Source organism: Bufo gargarizans, chromosome 1 (genome assembly GCF_014858855.1).
Source record: "Bufo gargarizans isolate SCDJY-AF-19 chromosome 1, ASM1485885v1, whole genome shotgun sequence".
NCBI lineage: Eukaryota > Metazoa > Chordata > Amphibia > Anura > Bufonidae > Bufo > Bufo gargarizans.
The window spans coordinates 400,570,641-400,590,243 of NC_058080.1; the positions used below are offsets into that span (position 1 = coordinate 400,570,641).

At 40.6% G+C, this 19,603-nt stretch overlaps 1 protein-coding gene across 2 annotated transcripts in view; it reads right to left on the minus strand.

The window, feature by feature from the left end:
- Positions 1–828: 828 nt before the first annotated feature.
- The window catches only part of SNX30 (sorting nexin family member 30), a 57,206-nt gene continuing 38,431 nt past the window's right edge, over positions 829–19,603 (minus strand). The window contains exons 4-9 of one of the 2 annotated variants that reach the window (XM_044285941.1): positions 17,292–17,450; positions 15,570–15,765; positions 12,480–12,691; positions 6,053–6,139; positions 4,634–4,786; positions 829–1,858 (exon numbers count right to left, since the gene is read on the minus strand). In XM_044285941.1, the coding sequence (XP_044141876.1) occupies positions 1,799–1,858; positions 4,634–4,786; positions 6,053–6,139; positions 12,480–12,691; positions 15,570–15,765; positions 17,292–17,450 (867 nt within the window). In that variant the 3' untranslated portion in view covers positions 829–1,798. The remainder of the gene's footprint in view (positions 1,859–4,633; positions 4,787–6,052; positions 6,140–12,479; positions 12,692–15,569; positions 15,766–17,291; positions 17,451–19,603) is intronic. The other variant, XM_044285949.1, reaches the window with a different exon arrangement.

Below are 19,603 nucleotides of genomic sequence, written 5' to 3' on the forward strand. Positions count from 1 at the left end.
TCCCATAAATATGTAATAACATGTACCAAAAGATAGGAATAATAGAGTAAATGTATAGTAAATGAAGCTCATACAGATAGTAATGTATAGTAAATGAAGCTCATACTATCTGTATGAGCTTTGTTTGCTATCCTTTAGATATCTAGTATTGCCATCTTTTGGTAGTTATTACATCTTTACGGGGGTTCTTGTCCAGGGGTATTTATGTGATTTTATATTGTAAATTATTATCCCTGATTAAGCTGTTTTGATATTTTTCTAATAAAGAAAATGATTGCTATGCTTTTTTTGCCGTGGAAAATTTTATAGGAGGATCAATGTGATAAAGAGATTTTCCAAGTTGAAACTTCTTGGGGGAAACTTCTGTGATTTTCTCATTGGGGGCAAACTGCAATGACACTGATAAAAATACCTTTTCAAGCTCCCATTTAATCCAGCGCCACTGCCCTCTGAGCTGGGTTGCAGCCATGAAATGTTTTTTTTGCCTGCAGCAGTAACGTTCCACACACTGCTTCATCCACTCACTGGCCTAAGCCATGCACTACATGAGACCACTGAGCCCAGCGATTGGCTGCAGCAGCATACAGGATGTCACCATTTCAGCCGCAATACACCACAGCTGAGAGGATGGAGTTGAGACACAGGAAGGAGCATTTACGTTTTCTCTTTTTTTATCATCCTCCCTGCAGTTTGCCCCTCCAAAAAAGTTTCAACTCTGACAAACTTTTTAACAATTGTTCCTAAGTTCATTTTGCTGGTTCGTGTGATAGATTTCATCCTTCAGTGTTCGACTGTAAAATTAAAATCTAATAAAACACTAATGCAAACAAGCTTTCAAATATATTTTATTATTTAAAAAAGTCATAAACATATTTCATTTCTGCTTCTGCACAGACTTCAAAAACATTAACAAAAAGTCTCAATCAGTTGTTCCCTTTGATGCACTTTAATTAAGGCCCCAATGTAAACTTAATTTTCCCTCAATAACCTGGCTGAGATGGGCAGAGATACAACATTTAGCGGTTTTTACGACATCGATCTCTGGGGGAAGTAAAAAAATACCATTGAAGAGGAACTACTTCATGCCACCATTACAGCTCATGCGAACAGGAAGGAGAAGGACTATACACAAATTTTCAGTACAAACGGCTCTCTTTAAAGGTAGGTTAAAAAATTACGGTAAGCTGTGTTCGGCCTCCTTCACACACACATGTTTTCGGTGTTTATAAGCTTGTTTTTTTGTGGCTAACATTTTTCTGACATCCTATAGAGAAGCCTATGGGACACACATCAAAAACAAAAAAATAAAATTATACACAGAGCATGCCACAAAACAGTGTGCATGTAGACATTCTGATAATTTGCTATAGATTTCAAAGTAACATCTGGTCGCAGTGATTTTGCAAAAACGTGTGTGAATCCAGCTTTATGGTGACATTTTAATTGCACTCAGCACGTTCTCAACTGTTGATTTAGTTTTCACTTAGTGTTAAGGAAATTGAAAAGCTCCTTCAGATTAAAGTGGTTGACCCTCGATTCAGAAGATGGGTTCAAGCCTCTTCTCAGCCTAGTTAAACCAGCTGCTGTTGAAATATTCCATGAGAGAGCTCTATACACATTATAATCATAGAAATAGGGGAGGAAATGAAAATGAGAAAAAGTTGTTGTTTTCGCACTGTAACATAAATTTAAGTAAAACGTCTTTAGCTTAATTAGTCCCACATCACAGATTTGTACAGTGTGAGATTTAGTAGACTCAAGCTTAGTGCAAGACGGTCCCCAGTTTCTTCCAGCTTCTTCACTTGGGCTCTGGTTTGTCTTGCAGCAGAGGTATAATAGACTCCCATGCTGTAAGGCACTAATGGGGAGAGAATTAGTTAAAAAAAAAAAAAAAAAAAAAAAGTGTTAAAATAAAAAGAAAAGAACATTCAATAAATCACATTTAATCTGCAAGTACAAGCCAGAGACAAATGATCGGTACTATAAAAAACGGATACAACTAGATGGATGTTTCCACCATTACAGTCATTATACATGATGTGTAAACTTTTAACCGATACAAGAGCTAGTCTTTAAATCAAAAGGGACACTTTTGAAGTGATCCCCATTAACCCCTTCATGTAATCAATCCAGCTATATGTGCTATAGCAACATAAATGGATCTGATCCTTTTAAAAAGGCAAATCAAGCTGCATAGTGCTATGCCATTCAAAAAAGATGGGTGGGCAGTGTGTCAGCCTGATAGTCCTGAAGTGAGCTCCCCATCACAAAATACACCAAACACATGCTGGAGGACATGACCTGTGCTCTCCCAGAAAGCCTCTATATACAGATCACTGCTAATGCTGATCTAATGGCCAGTGGCAAAAAAAAAAAAAAAAATCTGAAAACCACCGACCCACCCAAACAATTTTCTGTAAAAAAATATATTTTCCATGGGCATCACAGAAGCCTATAATCATGTGTCAACATCACAGAAGACACTGCATGTTATATTAAATCCAAACAAATCATTAATTCATTAGTTTTTGTCTCCCCCCGCATACAGACATGCATTTACATAACCACCAATATATCTCACAACCAGCTAAAGGCAGGGTGCACACCAGAAAAAGACAGACGTTTCTTCTTGGGTATTACAGCACCGATTTACATTAGGTGGGGCACAGTACACATAGTTGGTACTGTTATACACAGTGGATTATGTAGTATTCCAAAAGTTTAAACGTTGCTGTGGACATTCAGTCTTCAAATGCCCTTGGTCTTAGAAGGGTTGAAACAATATAAATAATATGTATGCTTAGACAGACATATAAAACGACAAATTACAAAAATAAGATACTGTAGAGTGCTCCGCTACAGTAGTTCCCAACATTATTACTGTGGGGAAACCTTGACGATAATTTGCTCTTGGAGAAGTCTAATCTCTAGTGATCATTCCCCATCACAGATACTAGCTTTGTACGAGCATGCAACTGCAAATATCTGGGATGCTAGCAGAATGTGAATATTCATATTACCAGACAGCAGATACAGGTCCTTCTCAAAAAATGTGCATATTGTGATAAAGTTCATTATTTTCTGTAATGTACTTATAAACATTAGACTTTCATATATTTTAGATTCATTACACACCAACTGAAGTAGTTCAAGCCTTTTATTGTTTTAATATTGATGATTTTGGCATACAGCTCATGAAAATCCAAAATTCCTATCTAAAAAAATTAGCATATCATGAAAAGGTTCTCTAAACGAGCTATTAACCTAATCATCTGAATCAACTAATTAACTCTAAACACCTGCAAAAGATTCCTGAGGCTTTTAAAAACTCCCAGCCTGGTTCATTACTCAAAACCGCAATCATGGGTAAGACTGCCGACCTGACTGCTGTCCAGAAGGCCATCATTGACACCCTCAAGCAAGAGGGTAAGACACAGAAAGAAATTTCTGAACGAATAGGCTGTTCCCAGAGTGCTGTATCAAGGCACCTCAGTGGGAAGTCTGTGGGAAGGAAAAAGTGTGGCAGAAAACGCTGCACAACGAGAAGAGGTGACCGGACCCTGAGGAAGATTGTGGAGAAGGACCGATTCCAGACCTTGGGGGACCTGCAGAAGCAGTGGACTGAGTCTGGAGTAGAAACATCCAGAGCCACCGTGTACAGGCGTGTGCAGGAAATGGGCTACAGGTGCCGCATTCCCCAGGTCAAGCCACTTTTAAACCAGAAACAGAGGCAGAAGCGCCTGACCTGGGCTACAGAGAAGCAGCACTGGACTGTTGCATGTCATTCGGAAATCAAGGTGCCAGAGTCTGGAGGAAGACTGTGGAGAGGGAAATGTTAAAATGCCTGAAGTCCAGTGTCAAGTACCCACAGTCAGTGATGGTCTGGGGTGCCATGTCAGCTGCTGGTGTTGGTCCACTGTGTTTTATCAAGGGCAGGGTCAATGCAGCTAGCCATCAGGAGATTTTGGAGCACTTCATGCTTCCATCTGCTGAAAAGCTTTATGGAGATGAAGATTTCATTTTTCAGCACGACCTGGCACCTGCTCACAGTGCCAAAACCACTGGTAAATGGTTTACTGACCATGGTATTACTGTGCTCAATTGGCCTGCCAACTCTCCTGACCTGAACCCCATAGGGAATCTGTGGGATATTGGGAAGAGAAAGTTGAGAGACGCAAGACCCAACACTCTGGATGAGCTTAAGGCTGCTGTCGAAGCATCCTGGGCCTCCATAACACCTCAGCAGTGCCACAGGCTGATTGCCTCCATGCCACACCGCATTGAAGCAGTCATTTCTGCAAAAGGATTTCCGACCAAGTATTGAGTGCATAACTGAACATCATTATTTAAAGGTTGACTTTTTTTGTATTAAAAACACTTTTCTTTTATTGGTCGGATGAAATATGCTAATTTTTGAGATAGGAAATTTGGGTTTTCATGAGCTGTATGCCAAAATCATCAATATTAAAACAATAAAAGGCTTGAACTACTTCAGTTGTGTGTAATGAATCTAAAATATATGAAAGTCTAATGTTTATCAGTACATTACAGAAAATAATGAACTTTATCACAATATGCTAATTTTTTTAGAAGGACCTGTATATGATTATGGTCCGGGAGCTTGTTGTTTTACCTTCTCGTAGTACTGGACATTCTTGTCAGCCATTCCCATGAGCAGCTGGCGAAAATCTTGTCTCTTGTTATTTTGCCACCTCTCCATGTCGGCCTTCAAATCTGCATTAAAGCATTCCACCTTGTCCTGGCACTTCTCTACCTCTGTTGGCACCTGACATCAGAAGTAGGGTAAAAAAAAATTAATTATTAAAAGACAGAAATAGCATGTAGGTTTCTAATATTAAAGGGGTTATCCAACACTATTAAATGCTCCCCCATATGTGGGACCCCTCACAATGAATATACTTACTTGGCTCCTCGCGCCACTCCTGGTCCCCACACCGCCGCTGCTGCTTCTCTACATGGACAGATTAAAAAATCCGGTGTCACGGGGGGCCAGTGGGTACAGGGACGAGCCTCCCTAACATCACGGGTGACGCTATGGAGGCTCGTCCCCATCTGTCATTGGGTGCTCCCCCCCCCCAGACACTGGACGTTTTCATTCGCGCACGCAGAGAAGCAGCAGCGGCGGTGCAGGGACCAGGAGCGGCACAGTGAGAGGGGGGCCAGGTAAGTATATTCATTGTGAGGGGCCCCGGCATATGGGGGAGCATTTTATAGTCTTGGATAACTCCTTTAAATATTTAGACATATGGTGGCCAAAAGAAGACTGCACATAACCGGTAGACCTCAGGATAGAGACCTGAAAATCTTCCTGTCAGTCTACCAGGCTGTTCTCTATGCGGCTTCAACAAAAGTAGCAGGAAAACTGCCACTCTGCAGGTATGAACAGTCTTGTTTGGGGGGGGAAGGAAGACTATGGCGCAAAAGCTGTAAATATTTAACTGTTGCTGCCATCAATATTATGGTCGCAATGGGATTTCTGAAAAAGGGACATGCAAAGATTTATAGCAGTACCTTATATGCTCTTGCCTAGGATAGTGGGTAAATGTATGATACATGGAAGGCCAAACACTCGATATGCAATGTCCAGGAGAAAGTGGTCCAAATGTATACAGGACCACCGGTCCATTTACTTCTAAGGGACTGATGGAGATGGTCGAGTCTGATAGCTGTGGTCCACCACCACTCCAGTGACACAGGGTACCCAAAGACCCCGATTCCCCTGATCGGTGGGGGTTCCAAGAGTCACATACTTATCTATGCTGTGGTAGGTGGCAAGTGTTGTCTGTGAGTCAACTCATTTCATTCTGACTGCTTATTATTAGAATAGTTTTGTTAAAAAGAGCACAATTCTAATAATACATATAAACAGCCTCCCTAATTAGGAATTTTTAAACATAATATAAAAGCATCCAGATAGCAGTAATCTACTACTGGTAAACACTCAGTCATAGAAGAAATAAAAAGTGCAATCACTTAGAAATTCAAGACATAAAGAGCTAGTGATAAATGGAAATGAAACACGGAAACTCACTCCTGTTCTCTCTTCTCTTTTCAAGGCTGTAGCTTCCAGCTTGGCTTCATACTCCGCTTGTACTTGATCCCTTTTCTTCAGTACATTCTAGAAATACATGTATTCAGTTACTGGTCATCTTAGTTTTCCCAAAAAGAACAACAGATTGGATTTTATCAATGTGTTGCAAATGAAAACTGTCAAAACAAGGCCCTTAAAGCTGTTCCATAGTCAGCTGTGATGCAGAAAGTCATCGGGTTCACAACATTCATTAGCGCTTGAGGTACTCATCAGTAGCATGAAATATATGGCATATCAACCAAATTGAGACTCCATAAGCCATCTTTATATAACACAAAGCTCTGCAGCAAACTATACATCAGCAGGGAAGAAGGCTTTGTTTTACAAGCTACATTTTTTCCTGCAAAATATTTGGTATGTAATTAAAGGGAGTCTGTGACTGTGATTTTGGACTATTATCTATAGCAATCCATGCATAGTACTGCAGATAAGGAGTCCAGATCACTATTTTTATTTTTCCTACTGCCTCCCCATTCCCCCGCTGTCAGCACTCAAAGCTGCACTGAAATACACAATCCACTCATGCACACCACTCCTGATAAAATATTTCAGTACAGCTTTGAGTGCTGACAGCAGGAGAAGGGGGGGGGGGCAGGAGGAAAATAAAAAATTGTGATCTGGACTCTATCTGTAGTACTAGTCAAAGATTACCGTACAGCCCTTTAGTGTGCCTTGATATGCTTCTGATTACATATGCCTACATAGCATATAGGATTTTATAAAAGGACATGTGCAGAGATATTCTCCCCTAAAGACACTGATCTAGTGGGAAATCTCTCTATACACAGGGAGTGCAGAGGAGCAGAGACTATATGGCTGTATTCCAAATATACAATAAAGTAACATTCAGCAAAGTAAGAAAACTTAACTCTATAACTCATCAGGGTGTCAGAAATAATTGTTCTCCGCTTAGGGATCCAAAGATTTTTATTGTACTCACAAAATCCCATTAAAAAGGGCATATCACAATAAAACCATGCAGGGACATCAAGAGTCCATGTGTATCCATGCCCAATGAGTTCGCCTGGCAGCTTTTTGCCCCAATATTAACTTTTTTATGGATATTTTGCAAGTGCAATAAACATTCCTATGGTACAAAGCAGGGTCTACAATGTTTCATAATTAAATTGGTTTTCTGGATTACCATGGATTTTAACTCCTTGGCGACCGCCAATAAAAATATACAAAAAAATTGCTAATTCATCATTTGTCGTCACTACACCCCCCCACAAATTTTTATAAAAAAGTGATCAAACTGTCACACACTTCAAAATGGTATCACTGAAAAGTACAGATTGCCCCACAAAAATGAGCTCTTATACAGCTCTGTACACATAACTACAAAAAAGTTATAGGGGTCAGAATATGGCGATTAAAAGTTTTTATTTTATTTTTTCAGATTAAAACACAAAGAAAAACTATATGCAAGTGTGGTATTGTTGTAATTGTATTGACCTGGAGAATTAAGGTAACAGGTCAATTTTACCGTATAGGGAATGCTGTAAAAAAACTAAACTGTGGCAGAATTGCATTCTTTTTTCTAATTCCACACCATTTGGATTTTTTTTTCCAGCTCCCCACTATATCATATGCAATATTAACCCCTTAAGGACCCATGATGTACATGTAAATCATATCTTGACGGGACTTAAAGACCCATGACGTACATGTACTTCATGAGGTCTGCGGGGCTCTGAGGGAAGATCGGGGTGGAATCGCGGCACCATGACTGCTCTTACCGGCAGGCAGCCATGCCGGGAAAGAGCAGCATGGTGCCGATCCACCCCCTTGCAGATCCAAGCAGTGCAATTGGCCGATCAATGTGTCTGTCACATTGCAGCGCAGGAAGCTGTCAGCAGCTGCAGGGAGGGTTGGGAGGAGGTCAGTGGCCGGTGCTGAACTGGTCAGCACCTGTCTTCTCCTAGGTCAGGCATGGGACACCAGTGTTTTGGGTCCCCTGCCAGTGCTGCGATTGGCTGGAACGCCACAGAGTCTTGTCTACAAATGCTCGCAGTTTAGGGAATAAGATCAATGAACTTGAGTCTATAATGGCATCTGAGAATATAGATTTAGTGGCTGTTACTGAGACATGGTTCAATGGGAGTAATGACTGGGATATAACAATACCAGGGTTCTCTCTATATAGGAAAAGACAGAGAAGGCAAGAAAGGGGAGGGGTGGCCCTGTATGTGAAAGATAGCATAAATTCTAATTTAATACAAGTTAGTGAGACCAATTTAGAGTCAGTTTGGGTTACGTTGCAGCTTGATAATCATAAGGTAACTCGTGTAGGTGTGATATATAGACCACCTAGCCAAGTCAAAGAATTAGATGATCTACTAGTTGAGGAAATAGCTAAAATGACATTGAAGGGGGAAGTTATCATTATGGGAGACTTTAATCTACCTGATGTAAACTGGAAAACTAAAATAGCTAGTTCTGCCAGGAGTACAGATATTCTAAATTCCCTACTGGGATTATCTCTACAGCAAGTGGAGTGGAGGAGCCAACACAGAAGGAGGCCATTTTAGATTTAGTATTCACAAATGGGAATTTGGTATCTGATATTATTGTAGGGGAAAGCTTGGATCTAGTGATCACCAGTCAGTGTGGTTTACTATAAGTACAGTGACTGAGTCACACCACAAAAAAAACTAAAGTTTTAGATTTTAGAAAAACTGACTTTTCTAAAATTAGATTAGTGGTATGCGAGTCCCTATCAGATTGGAACAGTTTCAATGGAGTCCAGGAGAAGTGGGACTACTTAAAAGTGGAACTATTGAAGGCAACAGATAATTGCATTAGGCTTATCAGTAAAAGCAAAAAAAAAAGGAAGAGCTCATTGTGGTACTCAGCAGAAGTGGCCAAAACCATTAAAAACAAAAAGATAGCATTTAGTAATTATAATAAAAAAAACAACAACGAGGATGACAGCCAAATTTATAAGATTAGGCAGAGAGAGGCCAAACAAGTTATAAGAGCTTCTAAAGCACAGGCAGAAGAGAAATTAGCTCATTCAGTGAAAAAAGGCGATAAGACATTCTTCAGATACATAAATGAAAAAAAGGAAACTAAAACAAGGAATTACCAAATTAAAAACAAAAGAAGGAAGCTATATGGAAGAAGATAAAGAACTAGCTGACTGCCTCAATGAATACTTCTGTTCAGTTTTTACAAAGGAAAATGAAGGAAAAGGACCTCAGTTAGGAAAGAAGACTAATTAATCTTTTGAAGCATGTCTTTACAGAGGAAGAGGTTCTAAGTCAGCTGTCTAAAATTTATACAAATAAGTCACAGGGGGCATGATGGGATACACCCAAAAGCTATTAAAAGAGCTTAGCGGTGAACTAGCAAAACCATTAACAGATTTATTTAACCAATTACTGGTAACAGGAGTCGTCCCAAAAGAGTGGAAATTAGCAAATGTTGTGCCCATTCACAATAAAGGTAGTAGGGAGGAATCTGGCAACTATAGGCCAGTAAGCCTGACATCAATAGTGGGGAAATTTATGGAAACCATTCTTAAGGAGAGGATTGTGGAACATCTAAAAGCCAATGGATATGTGCAATGCGTACATTTTATTTCAATCTTCAGGCCACAGAGGAACTTTCCTTCAGTTCCAAGTGGTGGTAATCAAGGCCCTAATTTTTCAAACCCAGGCTGGGGAGGGTCCCAGTACTTCAGGAAGTCATGGTGCCCGAGTTGTCCCGGGGCAACATTTCCAGGTCAAGTCCCCCAGACAGCAAGGACGGGTGTGTCACAAAAGAGGGATAAGGAAAGACACCATTTACCAATACAAAACCTGACCTGAAAAACCTGGCCTGTGCATGCAGGACTGCTTCAGAATCTACCATTCTTCCATGGAATATTAATTTTTATGCTCCCTGAAATATTTCCACTTTATTAATCCACCACGCTTCAATATCCACTTTCCAACAACCACTACATATTATTTTCTGTGAGACACCTGTTGAGTAAAAAGTACCATTTCCACCACTTAAAATGTTCGTACGGGGGTGCCGTTTCCGAAATGGGGTCACTTCTTGGGGTTTTTCATTTCTGGGGACCACAGGAATTTTTTTTAATGCGACATGGCAGCTAAAATCCATGTCTGCCAATTCAGGCCTGCAAAAAACATATTTTGCACTTTGCCTGTAGAGGCCTGATGTGCGCCAAAACAGCAGGTTACGAGCACATATGGGGTGTTCGCAAAATGGGGAACATATACTGGGGTGCATTTTCTCCATTAACCCCTTGTGAAAGTGAAAAATTAGGGTCTGCTAGTAATTTTTCATTTATACAAATGTGTGCTTTGAAATTCTCTCTAGTCTTTCTGCCTTCTGTGAAACGCCCGTTTAGTAAAAAGTACCCTTTCCACCACTTAAAATGTTTGTACGGGGGTGCCGTTTCCAAAATGGGGTCACTTTTTGGGGTTTTTCATTTCTTGGGACCTCAGGAAAAAAAAATTATGCGACATGGCAGCTAAAATCCATGTCTGGCAATTCAGACCTGCAAAAAACATATTTTGCACTTTGCCTGTAGAGGCCTGCTGTGCGCCAATACAGCAGGCTATAATTTTTTGAGCACATATGGGATGTTGGCGTATTCAGGGGTAAATGGGTAAAAGTGCTCACTACACACCTTGAAATATTCCTTGAGGGGTGTAGTTTCCAGAATGGGGTCACGTTTTAGGGGTTTCCATTGTAGGGCCACCTCAGAGTGTCTTCATATGCGACATAGCTCTCAATTACCATTCCAGCTAAATCCGCTCTCCAAAAGCCATATGGTGCTCCTTCCACTCTGAAGCCTGCTGTGCGCCCATACTTCGGTTTTTGAGCACACATGGGGTGTTTCTGTAAACTCCAGATTCAGGGTAATAGATTTTGAGTTTTGTTTGGCTGTTAACCCTTAATGTGTTAAAGAAAAAAAATAGATTAAAATGTAAAATATGCTAAAAAAAAAAAAAGTGAAATTTTGAAATTTCATTCCCATTTTCATTTAATTCTCGTGGGGCACCTAAAGGGTTAACAGTTTGTAAAATCAGTTTTTAATAGCTTGAGGGGTGTAATTTCTAAAATGGTGTGATTTATGGGCGGTTTCTAATATGTAAGCCCCAGAAAGTGACTTCATAACTGAACTGGTCATGAAAAAAATTGGGGTTTGGAAATTTGCTGGATTTGCTTCTAAACTTCTAAGCCTTCTAATGTCCCCAGAAAATAAAATGCAATTTTCAAAATGATTCAAAACATGAAGTAGACATATGGGGAATGTAAAGTAATTACTATTTTTGAAGGTATTACTATCTATTATAAAAGTAGGGAAATTTAAATTTGATATTTAATTTTTTGGGTAAATTTGGTATTTTTTTTATAAATAAAAATGAAATTTTTTTTTTACTCCATTTTACCACTGTCTTGAAGTACAATATGTGATGAGAAAACAATCTCAGAATGGCCTGGATATGTAAAAGCGTTTTAAAGTCATAACCACATAAAGTGACATGTCAGATTTGCTAAAAATGGCCTGGTCCTTAAGGTGAAAAATGGCAGGGTCCTTAAAGGAGCATTAGAAAGTACAACTTGTCCCACAAAACATAAGCCCTCATAAGACTATGTGATTGGAAAAATAAATCATTATGGCTCAAGAAAGCTGGGGAGTGAAACCCAAACACGAAAACAGAAAATCTAAGGTTTAGTAGATTTGATTATGTAATTGTTTACATCATGTACATCTTACATTGCTCGGCTATTTCCTCTGGTCCTATAGAAAATGAATAGGGCGGCAAAGTGCATGCTTGGCCTGTCACATCAGAAACAGGTCCCCATTCTCGGGTATTAGGTTTTTTGACTGAGCCAATCATTACTTTATTATACTGTATATTAATGATTTTAAACCTGACCAGCTTTGAAGTGCTGTATTCTCTTCAAACAGCTGATTGGCGGGGGTGACGGGAGTCAGACCCCTATTGATATTGATAACCTATCCTAGAGAAAGGTCATCCATATAGGAAACTGGCCAACCCCTTTAACTCACATGGATTATTGGCTACAATAAAGGGTTATTCTCATCTGGACAATTATGGCATATCCAGAGGTGGTACCCTCAACTATCTCAACAACAGGGTCCCGTCTCGTGGCAGCAGCAAATAGAGAGGTGGTTGCGTATGCGTATTCTATGGGTGTTCCAAAAATAGCCGAGTAAGCACCCTCAGCTGTTTTCGGAACTCCCATAAAACAGAGGACTGTGCATGCGAAACCACCTCTCCATTCACCGCTGCCACGAGATGGGGCCACAGGTTCCACCTCAGTATAGGCCATAAATGTCTATATGAGAAAAACCCTGTAATGCAGACCCGGTAGCGTTTACCTTCATAGATTCAGAGTAGAGGGTATACTCTCTCAGTACTGGCAGGAAATCTTCTGTCATATCTTCAGTAAGCTCCTCCAATGCTGTACTGCAGTTTCCAATGCAAGCAGACACTCCCTCCAGGGGTTCACGCAGCTCCCCTTCTAGGCCACTCCAAGTAGAATACACTGGGCCATACTCTCGAAGCTCCACCAGATATTCTGAAATAGGACCTTAAGTCAATCAGAGACTACTAAGTAAAGATCGTTAATACAAACAACATTACAGTCAAAAGACGGCAAGATTAACACAAGCTTTAGAAGAAGTTTAACAGTTTTCTTTACATTAACAAACAATATTGGGGGATATTAAGACTGGCATCTCATATGCCAGTCCTAAATTGATGAGCGCGCTTCCTAATAATTTTGCACATCTTGGGCTGTCCTAAAAACAGGAAATAAAGTCCATGCCTTCCATGAACGGGTATAGATTTGCGCAGGTCCGTTGTTTTAGTCCGCATCTGATTCACATTTTTTACAGGTCGGTTGTGGACCCATTCACTTCAATAGGGCTGCAAAAGATGCGGACAACACGGTCCGTATCAGTATGTCGTTCCGTGGCACCTGCAAAAAAAAAATAGAACATGTCCTATTCATCTGCGTATTACAGACAAGGATAGGTCAGTTCTATTATGGGCCGGACGTTCCGTTCCACAAAATGCAGAATGCACAAGCCCAGTATCCATGTTTTGCGGACCCGCAGTCTGCGGACTGCAAAAGCGGTTACAGCTGTGTGCAAAGCCCTAACTCTGTTCAGAAACTTGCAAGATAGCCCTGTCCTCCTTTCAAAAGTGCCGACAGGTGAGAAAGGGTACAAATTGTGTTGCTAATATAACGGGTCTCAGACTTTGCTCCTTTCATGCAAAAAAAATAATAATATATATAAAAAACTGGCACAAAGCTGTTGATAAGGCAATGCTTACATTCTGCAACCAATAAAAAACATAAGCCAACATGCCCTACATGTTTGCCAGTGTACACAGGGTAGGTTATCACCACAAAAAAAAAACATGTGGGCTCACAATCCTGAGACGAAGAGCATACTGAAACCAAATAGTAATACTTTAAAAGGATCACAAAGTAGTAAGGATGCATTTTTACAGTAGGTGGATTTTCAGTGCAGGTTCCACACTGAAAATCTGCAGCACACTACACTATAGATTGGAAAAAAAGGTGTCCTTTTGTAAAATAATATTCTAGCCAGTATATTGTAAATTGGGCAAAAGGAATGTAAATGTTGGAAGAGTATATTCAATAAGCCAGATCTTTTTCCAGTTGCACAAATATTCTAAAATAAAACCTAAAAACAACCCAGATGCTGACTGACTGTGTACAGTATGTGTTGCTGATCGGGAAAGAGACCTGGCAGAACCTTTTCTCTTAGAAGAACAAAAAGGATCAGGCAAAAGAAAAATCCAGACAGACAGTCAGAAGCTCCTCATACACATTAAACTGCAAGCCCAAACCACTGTCCCCAGTGGGTCTGACAGAATATACAATAATGTGTATGAGGGCCTTCAAGGGGTTGTCCAAGTAATTTTTTTGTTCTTTGGATGTTTCTATCTAAGCAAATGTAAAAGATTTTCAATTCACTGCCTCTGTGCACCGAGCGTCACTGTGAAGACTGTGCTGGTTGGAGAGACAGGCCAAGCCCCATGCACTGCCCGATATGTTGGCTAAGTTGTCTGCCCTGTGTCTACCCTCCCACTGGATTCTTCAGAAAAGTTTAACGCATTCTACTATCAGCAGCACAGACTCAGGTCTGGAGGCTCTGCCTCAGGTACTGAGCAGCTACAGGGTTTCTGCTTCTCCAAGCACTGAGGAGGCAAATGCTGTGCTCAGAATCTTCCCTCCCCTCACCCTGCAAACACAGAGCTGACATAGACTCTGTACTGTTCTGTGGGCTGTGAGGAAGTGTCTGCAGAACATTGCACAAGAACAGGTAGGGGGAAGATCCTGTGTGCATCAGCAATGACCCTGTACTGTAACAGCTGGTATTTTTTTTACTCCCTTAGCAAAGCAGGCGGAGGGGAAAGGCAGTCTTTGTAGACACCCACAAATATTCATGAGAAAAACCTCAGAGATTGTTGTTACACACCCCACAGCTCTGCAACTGCAGGTCAACAAAGGGCCAGAACAGAACTAAGGAATATATATAATATTATATATATTTATATTAATACATACACACAGACATATACACACACAAACTTTTTTTTTGCCTAACACTTGCTTAGCGCATATATATATATATATATATATATATATATATATATATATATATATATATATATATATGTATATCTGACCATCAGATTTACAATGCCAATTTTTTTTTTTTTTTTTTTTTTTATAAAGCTCGACAAAGCTCTCAAAGAAGACCTTCACCTTCACTGAACGAGCAGCAGACTGTCGGGAAGGAACGCTTCATTCCCAACAATTGGCTGGATTGGAGTGTCTAAACCCGCTTTAAGTATAAGTTGCAATAAGCTGTATGTTCAGAGTTAGTTTTATCCATATAAGGCTACTTTAACACTCGCGTTTTGGCTTTCCGTTTGCGAGATCCGTTCAAGGCTCTCACAAGCTATAAAAAAAACGGATCAGTTTTGCCCTAATGCATTCTGAATGGAAAAGGATCCGCTCAGAATGCATCAGTTTGCCTCCTATCAGTCTTCACTCCGCTCTGGAGGCGTGCACCAAAACGCTGCCTGCAGCGTCTTGCTGTCCGCTTGACGAAACTGAGCCAAACGGTTCCGTCCTAGCACACAATGCAAGTCAATAGGGATGGATATGTTTTCTCTGACAATAGAAAACTGATCCGTCTCCCATTGACCTTCAATGGATTTAATGAGGGATCTGTCTTGGCTATGTTACAGATAATACAAACAGATTCGTTCATGACAGATGCATGCGGTTGTATTATTGTAACGGATCCGTTTTTGCAGATCCATGACGGATCCATCAAAAACGCGAGTGTGAAAGTAGCCTAAAACAAAATCATCAATTAAGAAAATAAGATTACTTAGATCACAGATAAAAGAAAAGAACATACCTACTTCCTCCTTGATAATGCGTTGTGCTATCCTGTCAATGGTTCCAAGTTTTAGTGCAAATGTGTCCAAATACTCTGTAATTGCTGAAAATTCCATAGGTCGATTTTTCAGTTTGTAACCACTTGTCACATATCGTACAGACTCCCCCATCTTGGAAAGCAAAGTGGCACCCTGCTTTTTGTGGCTGTTCAGATCCTAGAGGGGCCCAAAATTAAACTGGGTTTACTAAAGACTTACTTTCAAGCATTTAACTCGAGCGATAAAATGGTACATCATCTCAGCTTGTAAAATAGTGCAATCATGTTACAGAAAAGTATTCACTCAGGCTATCCTTTCTATGACCTTAGTGCGCTTGGCAGCTGAAGGCATCTGTGTTCGTTCCATGTTCATATGTGCCTGCATTGCTGAGAAAAAAAATAAAAGTTTTAATATATGAAAATGAGCCTTTAGGAGCAACGGGGGCGTTACTGTTACACCTAGAGGCTCTGCTTTCTCTACAACTGCTGCACCCTCTGCACTTTGACATGGCCAGGCAATGAAAATATCATCACACCTGGCCCTGTCAAAGTGGAGAGGGCATGGCAGTTTCAGAAAGAAAAGAGCTTTGAGGTTTAACAGCGTGCGACGATCTGTAGTTCTACTTTACACCAATTTGATAAATCTCCCCCATAATCCTGACAAGTGCTCTAATTTCCTATTACTGTTTACTGTTGTAACTGGGATAATGACTGGCAAGATTGGAGGTTTTCTTCCAAGCACACTTTACCAAATGTATGTATGACTGGAGCAGGAGGTCCAGGGTGACAAATATGAGCATATTGCCCATATGTAGGGTCCTTAGGGAATATTGTGGACGATTTACAAACTTCAGAGGGGCATGCTACTCACTGAGCAAGGGTACAAATGGTAAATTAATTGGCACCATGAAAAAATACAACTTGCCCTACAAAAGAAAAAAGGCCTCAAATAACTATGAACAGAAGAGTAAAAAGTTATGGCTGGGGAGAAAAAAAATAGTAAAAATGAAAAAAAAAAGTTTACAGATAAAAAAGACATTATTATTTATTATTAAAGCACCATTCATTCCATAGCGCTGTACATATGAAGAGGGGTATACATACATAATACAGACAATTGCAATAAGCACAAACACGACAAATTACAAACTGGTACAGAAGGAGAGTGGAAACTGCACACGAGGGCTTACAAACATGTAGCTTATTCAATTATATGGGTCAGTGTCAGACTGGGGATTCTTGGGAGGAACCATAAGAGCAAATCATTCTAAAAGCCCAACCTCCATCTATACAGAACAGGTGCATGTTCACTGGGGATGAGGCTGTCTTTTGGAAGGGTGGTATACAATTGTCTCCTTAGAACCAAGGAGTCTGAGTGCTGAGATCCACACTGAACGTTGCTGAAGATGAACCGGAGACAGGCGCATACAATTTCTGAGTCCGTCTTCAGCAACGAGGAGAGACAGGGCTCTGTGTAAGCGCTTTGTTCTCCTTATCAGTCGGGGTCTCAACACAGATCAAAAACTTTGATATGTCATTATTATTTTTATTTTTTTTAAAGCATAGTTACTGGAGTCTTTGCCATGGATCTACAAAAATCACAGAAAAACTGCAATAAAACAGATTCAAATCACAAAGTGTGAATAAAACCGTGGAGAATTTTCATGACTAGCAACAAAATTGTTCTTTTTTGAAAAAGCTAACCTTAGAAGTAAGAAAAACATTGAAGTGTTCATTGAAGGAGAGTACTGGATGGTCTGCAATCCTTTTGAGGAACTTGTCCAAAGCCCTTCTCCTGGTTTCCACAAACTCTTCTGAAAAACGATCTACAACACCTTTAACAACAAATTTCTCTGGAAGAGGCTGAAAAGAAAACACAAACCATATCTGGGTATGGCAAACTGTTTTACAGACTATGAACCACCATAAAGTTTAAATGAGGCCTTAAAATCATTATGACAATTAAAAGGCCTAAAAACTCAAATATATCAGTAAAAAGGCCTAGTAATAGAAATATGCACAGGTTTTTATTGAGTAAGCATAAAGCAAGTTTATGTCCCAATGTAAGCAACTTCCAGCATATTCCCACTGAGTGCAGAAATGATGTTTCTCCGGCATAGCACCACCACTGTCCAGGCGCTCTGAATGTCCTGAAATTAAGTCCCAATCACTTGAAAAGGGGCAAGATGCAGTTTTCTGCACCGCTCCTGAATCATTCATGCAGCTGTTCCAGATTGCTAGAATACTGGCTACTGCACAACTATTAGTATTTTATAGGGGAATGACTGTTTAAAATGGATTTCTGGGATTTAAAGGGGTTGTCCAATACCTTAAAGTCATTCGCATAAAGCAACAAACAAAAAATAAGACACTAACCTATTCACAGAAGCTCCGTTCCAGCAACAACCCAGCTGCCTCCAGTCCCCTGTAGACTGAAGTTTGACATACCGTTTGTCATCACGTGCACTGGTGCATTCATTCACTGCCACAGGGACCAGAAGCAGCGGAGACGAGACCTTTGGCACTAAAACAGGGAGCTGCTGAATTAGGGCCATTAATAAAATTACTTGGAGGGGAGAGGGATTGGACAACCCCTTTAAAATATTGATGACCTATCGTTCAACTGAATTAGGGCTTGTTCACACGACCGTGCCTTTTTTTTGCGGTCTGCAAATTGCGGATCCGCAGAAAACAAATGCCGCCCGTGTGCCTTCCGCAATTTGCGGAACAGAACAGGAGGCCCATTTTAGAAATGCCTATTCTTGTCCACAAAACGGACAAGAATAGGACAGGACTCATGATTTTTGCGGGGACAGAGCAACGGATGCGGACAGCATTGAAATGAATGGTTCTGTATACGGACCGTATGAGGAACGCAGAAAACGTCCCGTATACGGAACACAAAATACAGTTGCAAGAAAAAGTATGTGAACCCTTTGGAATGATATGGATTTCTGCACAAATTGGTCATAAAATGTGATCTGATCTTCATCTTAGGCTACTTTCACACCTGCGTTTAGGTGCGGATCCGTCTGGTATCTGCACAGACGGATCTGCACCTATAATGCAAACGCTGGTATCCGTTCAGAACGGATCCGTCTGCATTACTCTGTCAAAAAAAACTGTCTAAGTGTAAGTCAAACGGATCCGTCCTGACTTACAATGTAAGTCAATGGGGACGGATCCGTTTGGCTCTGCATCGCCAGGCGGACACCACTTTTCACAAGAAGCATTGCCTGATGTGAATGATGCCTCGCACAAAAGAGCTCTCAGAAGACCTACGATTAAGAATTGTTGACTTGCATAAAGCTGGAAAGGGTTATAAAAGTATCTCCAAAAGCCTTGCTGTTCATCAGTCCACGGTAAGACAAATTATCTATAAATGGAGAAAGTTCAGCACTGCTGCTACTCTCCCTAGAAGTGGCCGTCCTGTAAAGATGACTGCAAGAGCACAGCACAGACTGCTCAATGAGGTGAAGAAGAATCCTAGAGTGTCAGCTAAAGACTTACAATAGTCTCTGGCATATGCTAACATCCCTGTTAGCGAATCTACGATACGTAAAACACTAAACAAGAATGGATTTCATGGGAGTATACCACAGAGGAAGCCACTGCTGTCCAAAAAAAACATTGCTGCACGTTTACAGTTTGCACAAGAGCACCTGGATGTTCCACAGCAGTACTGGCAAAATATTCTGTGGACAGATGAAACCAAAGCCGAGTTGTTTGGAAGAAACACACAACACTATGTGTGGAGAAAAAGAGGCACAGCACACCAACATCAAAACCTCATCCCAACTGTGAAGTATGGTGGTGGGGGCATCATGGTTTAGGGCTGCTTTGCTGCATCAGGGCCTGGATGGATTGCTATCATCGAAGGAAAAATGAATTCCCAAGTTTATCAAGACATTTTGCAGGAGAACTTAAGGCCACCTGTCCACCAGCTGAAGCTCAACAGAAAATGGGTGTTGCAACAGGACAACGACCCAAAGCATAGAAGTAAATCAACAACAGAA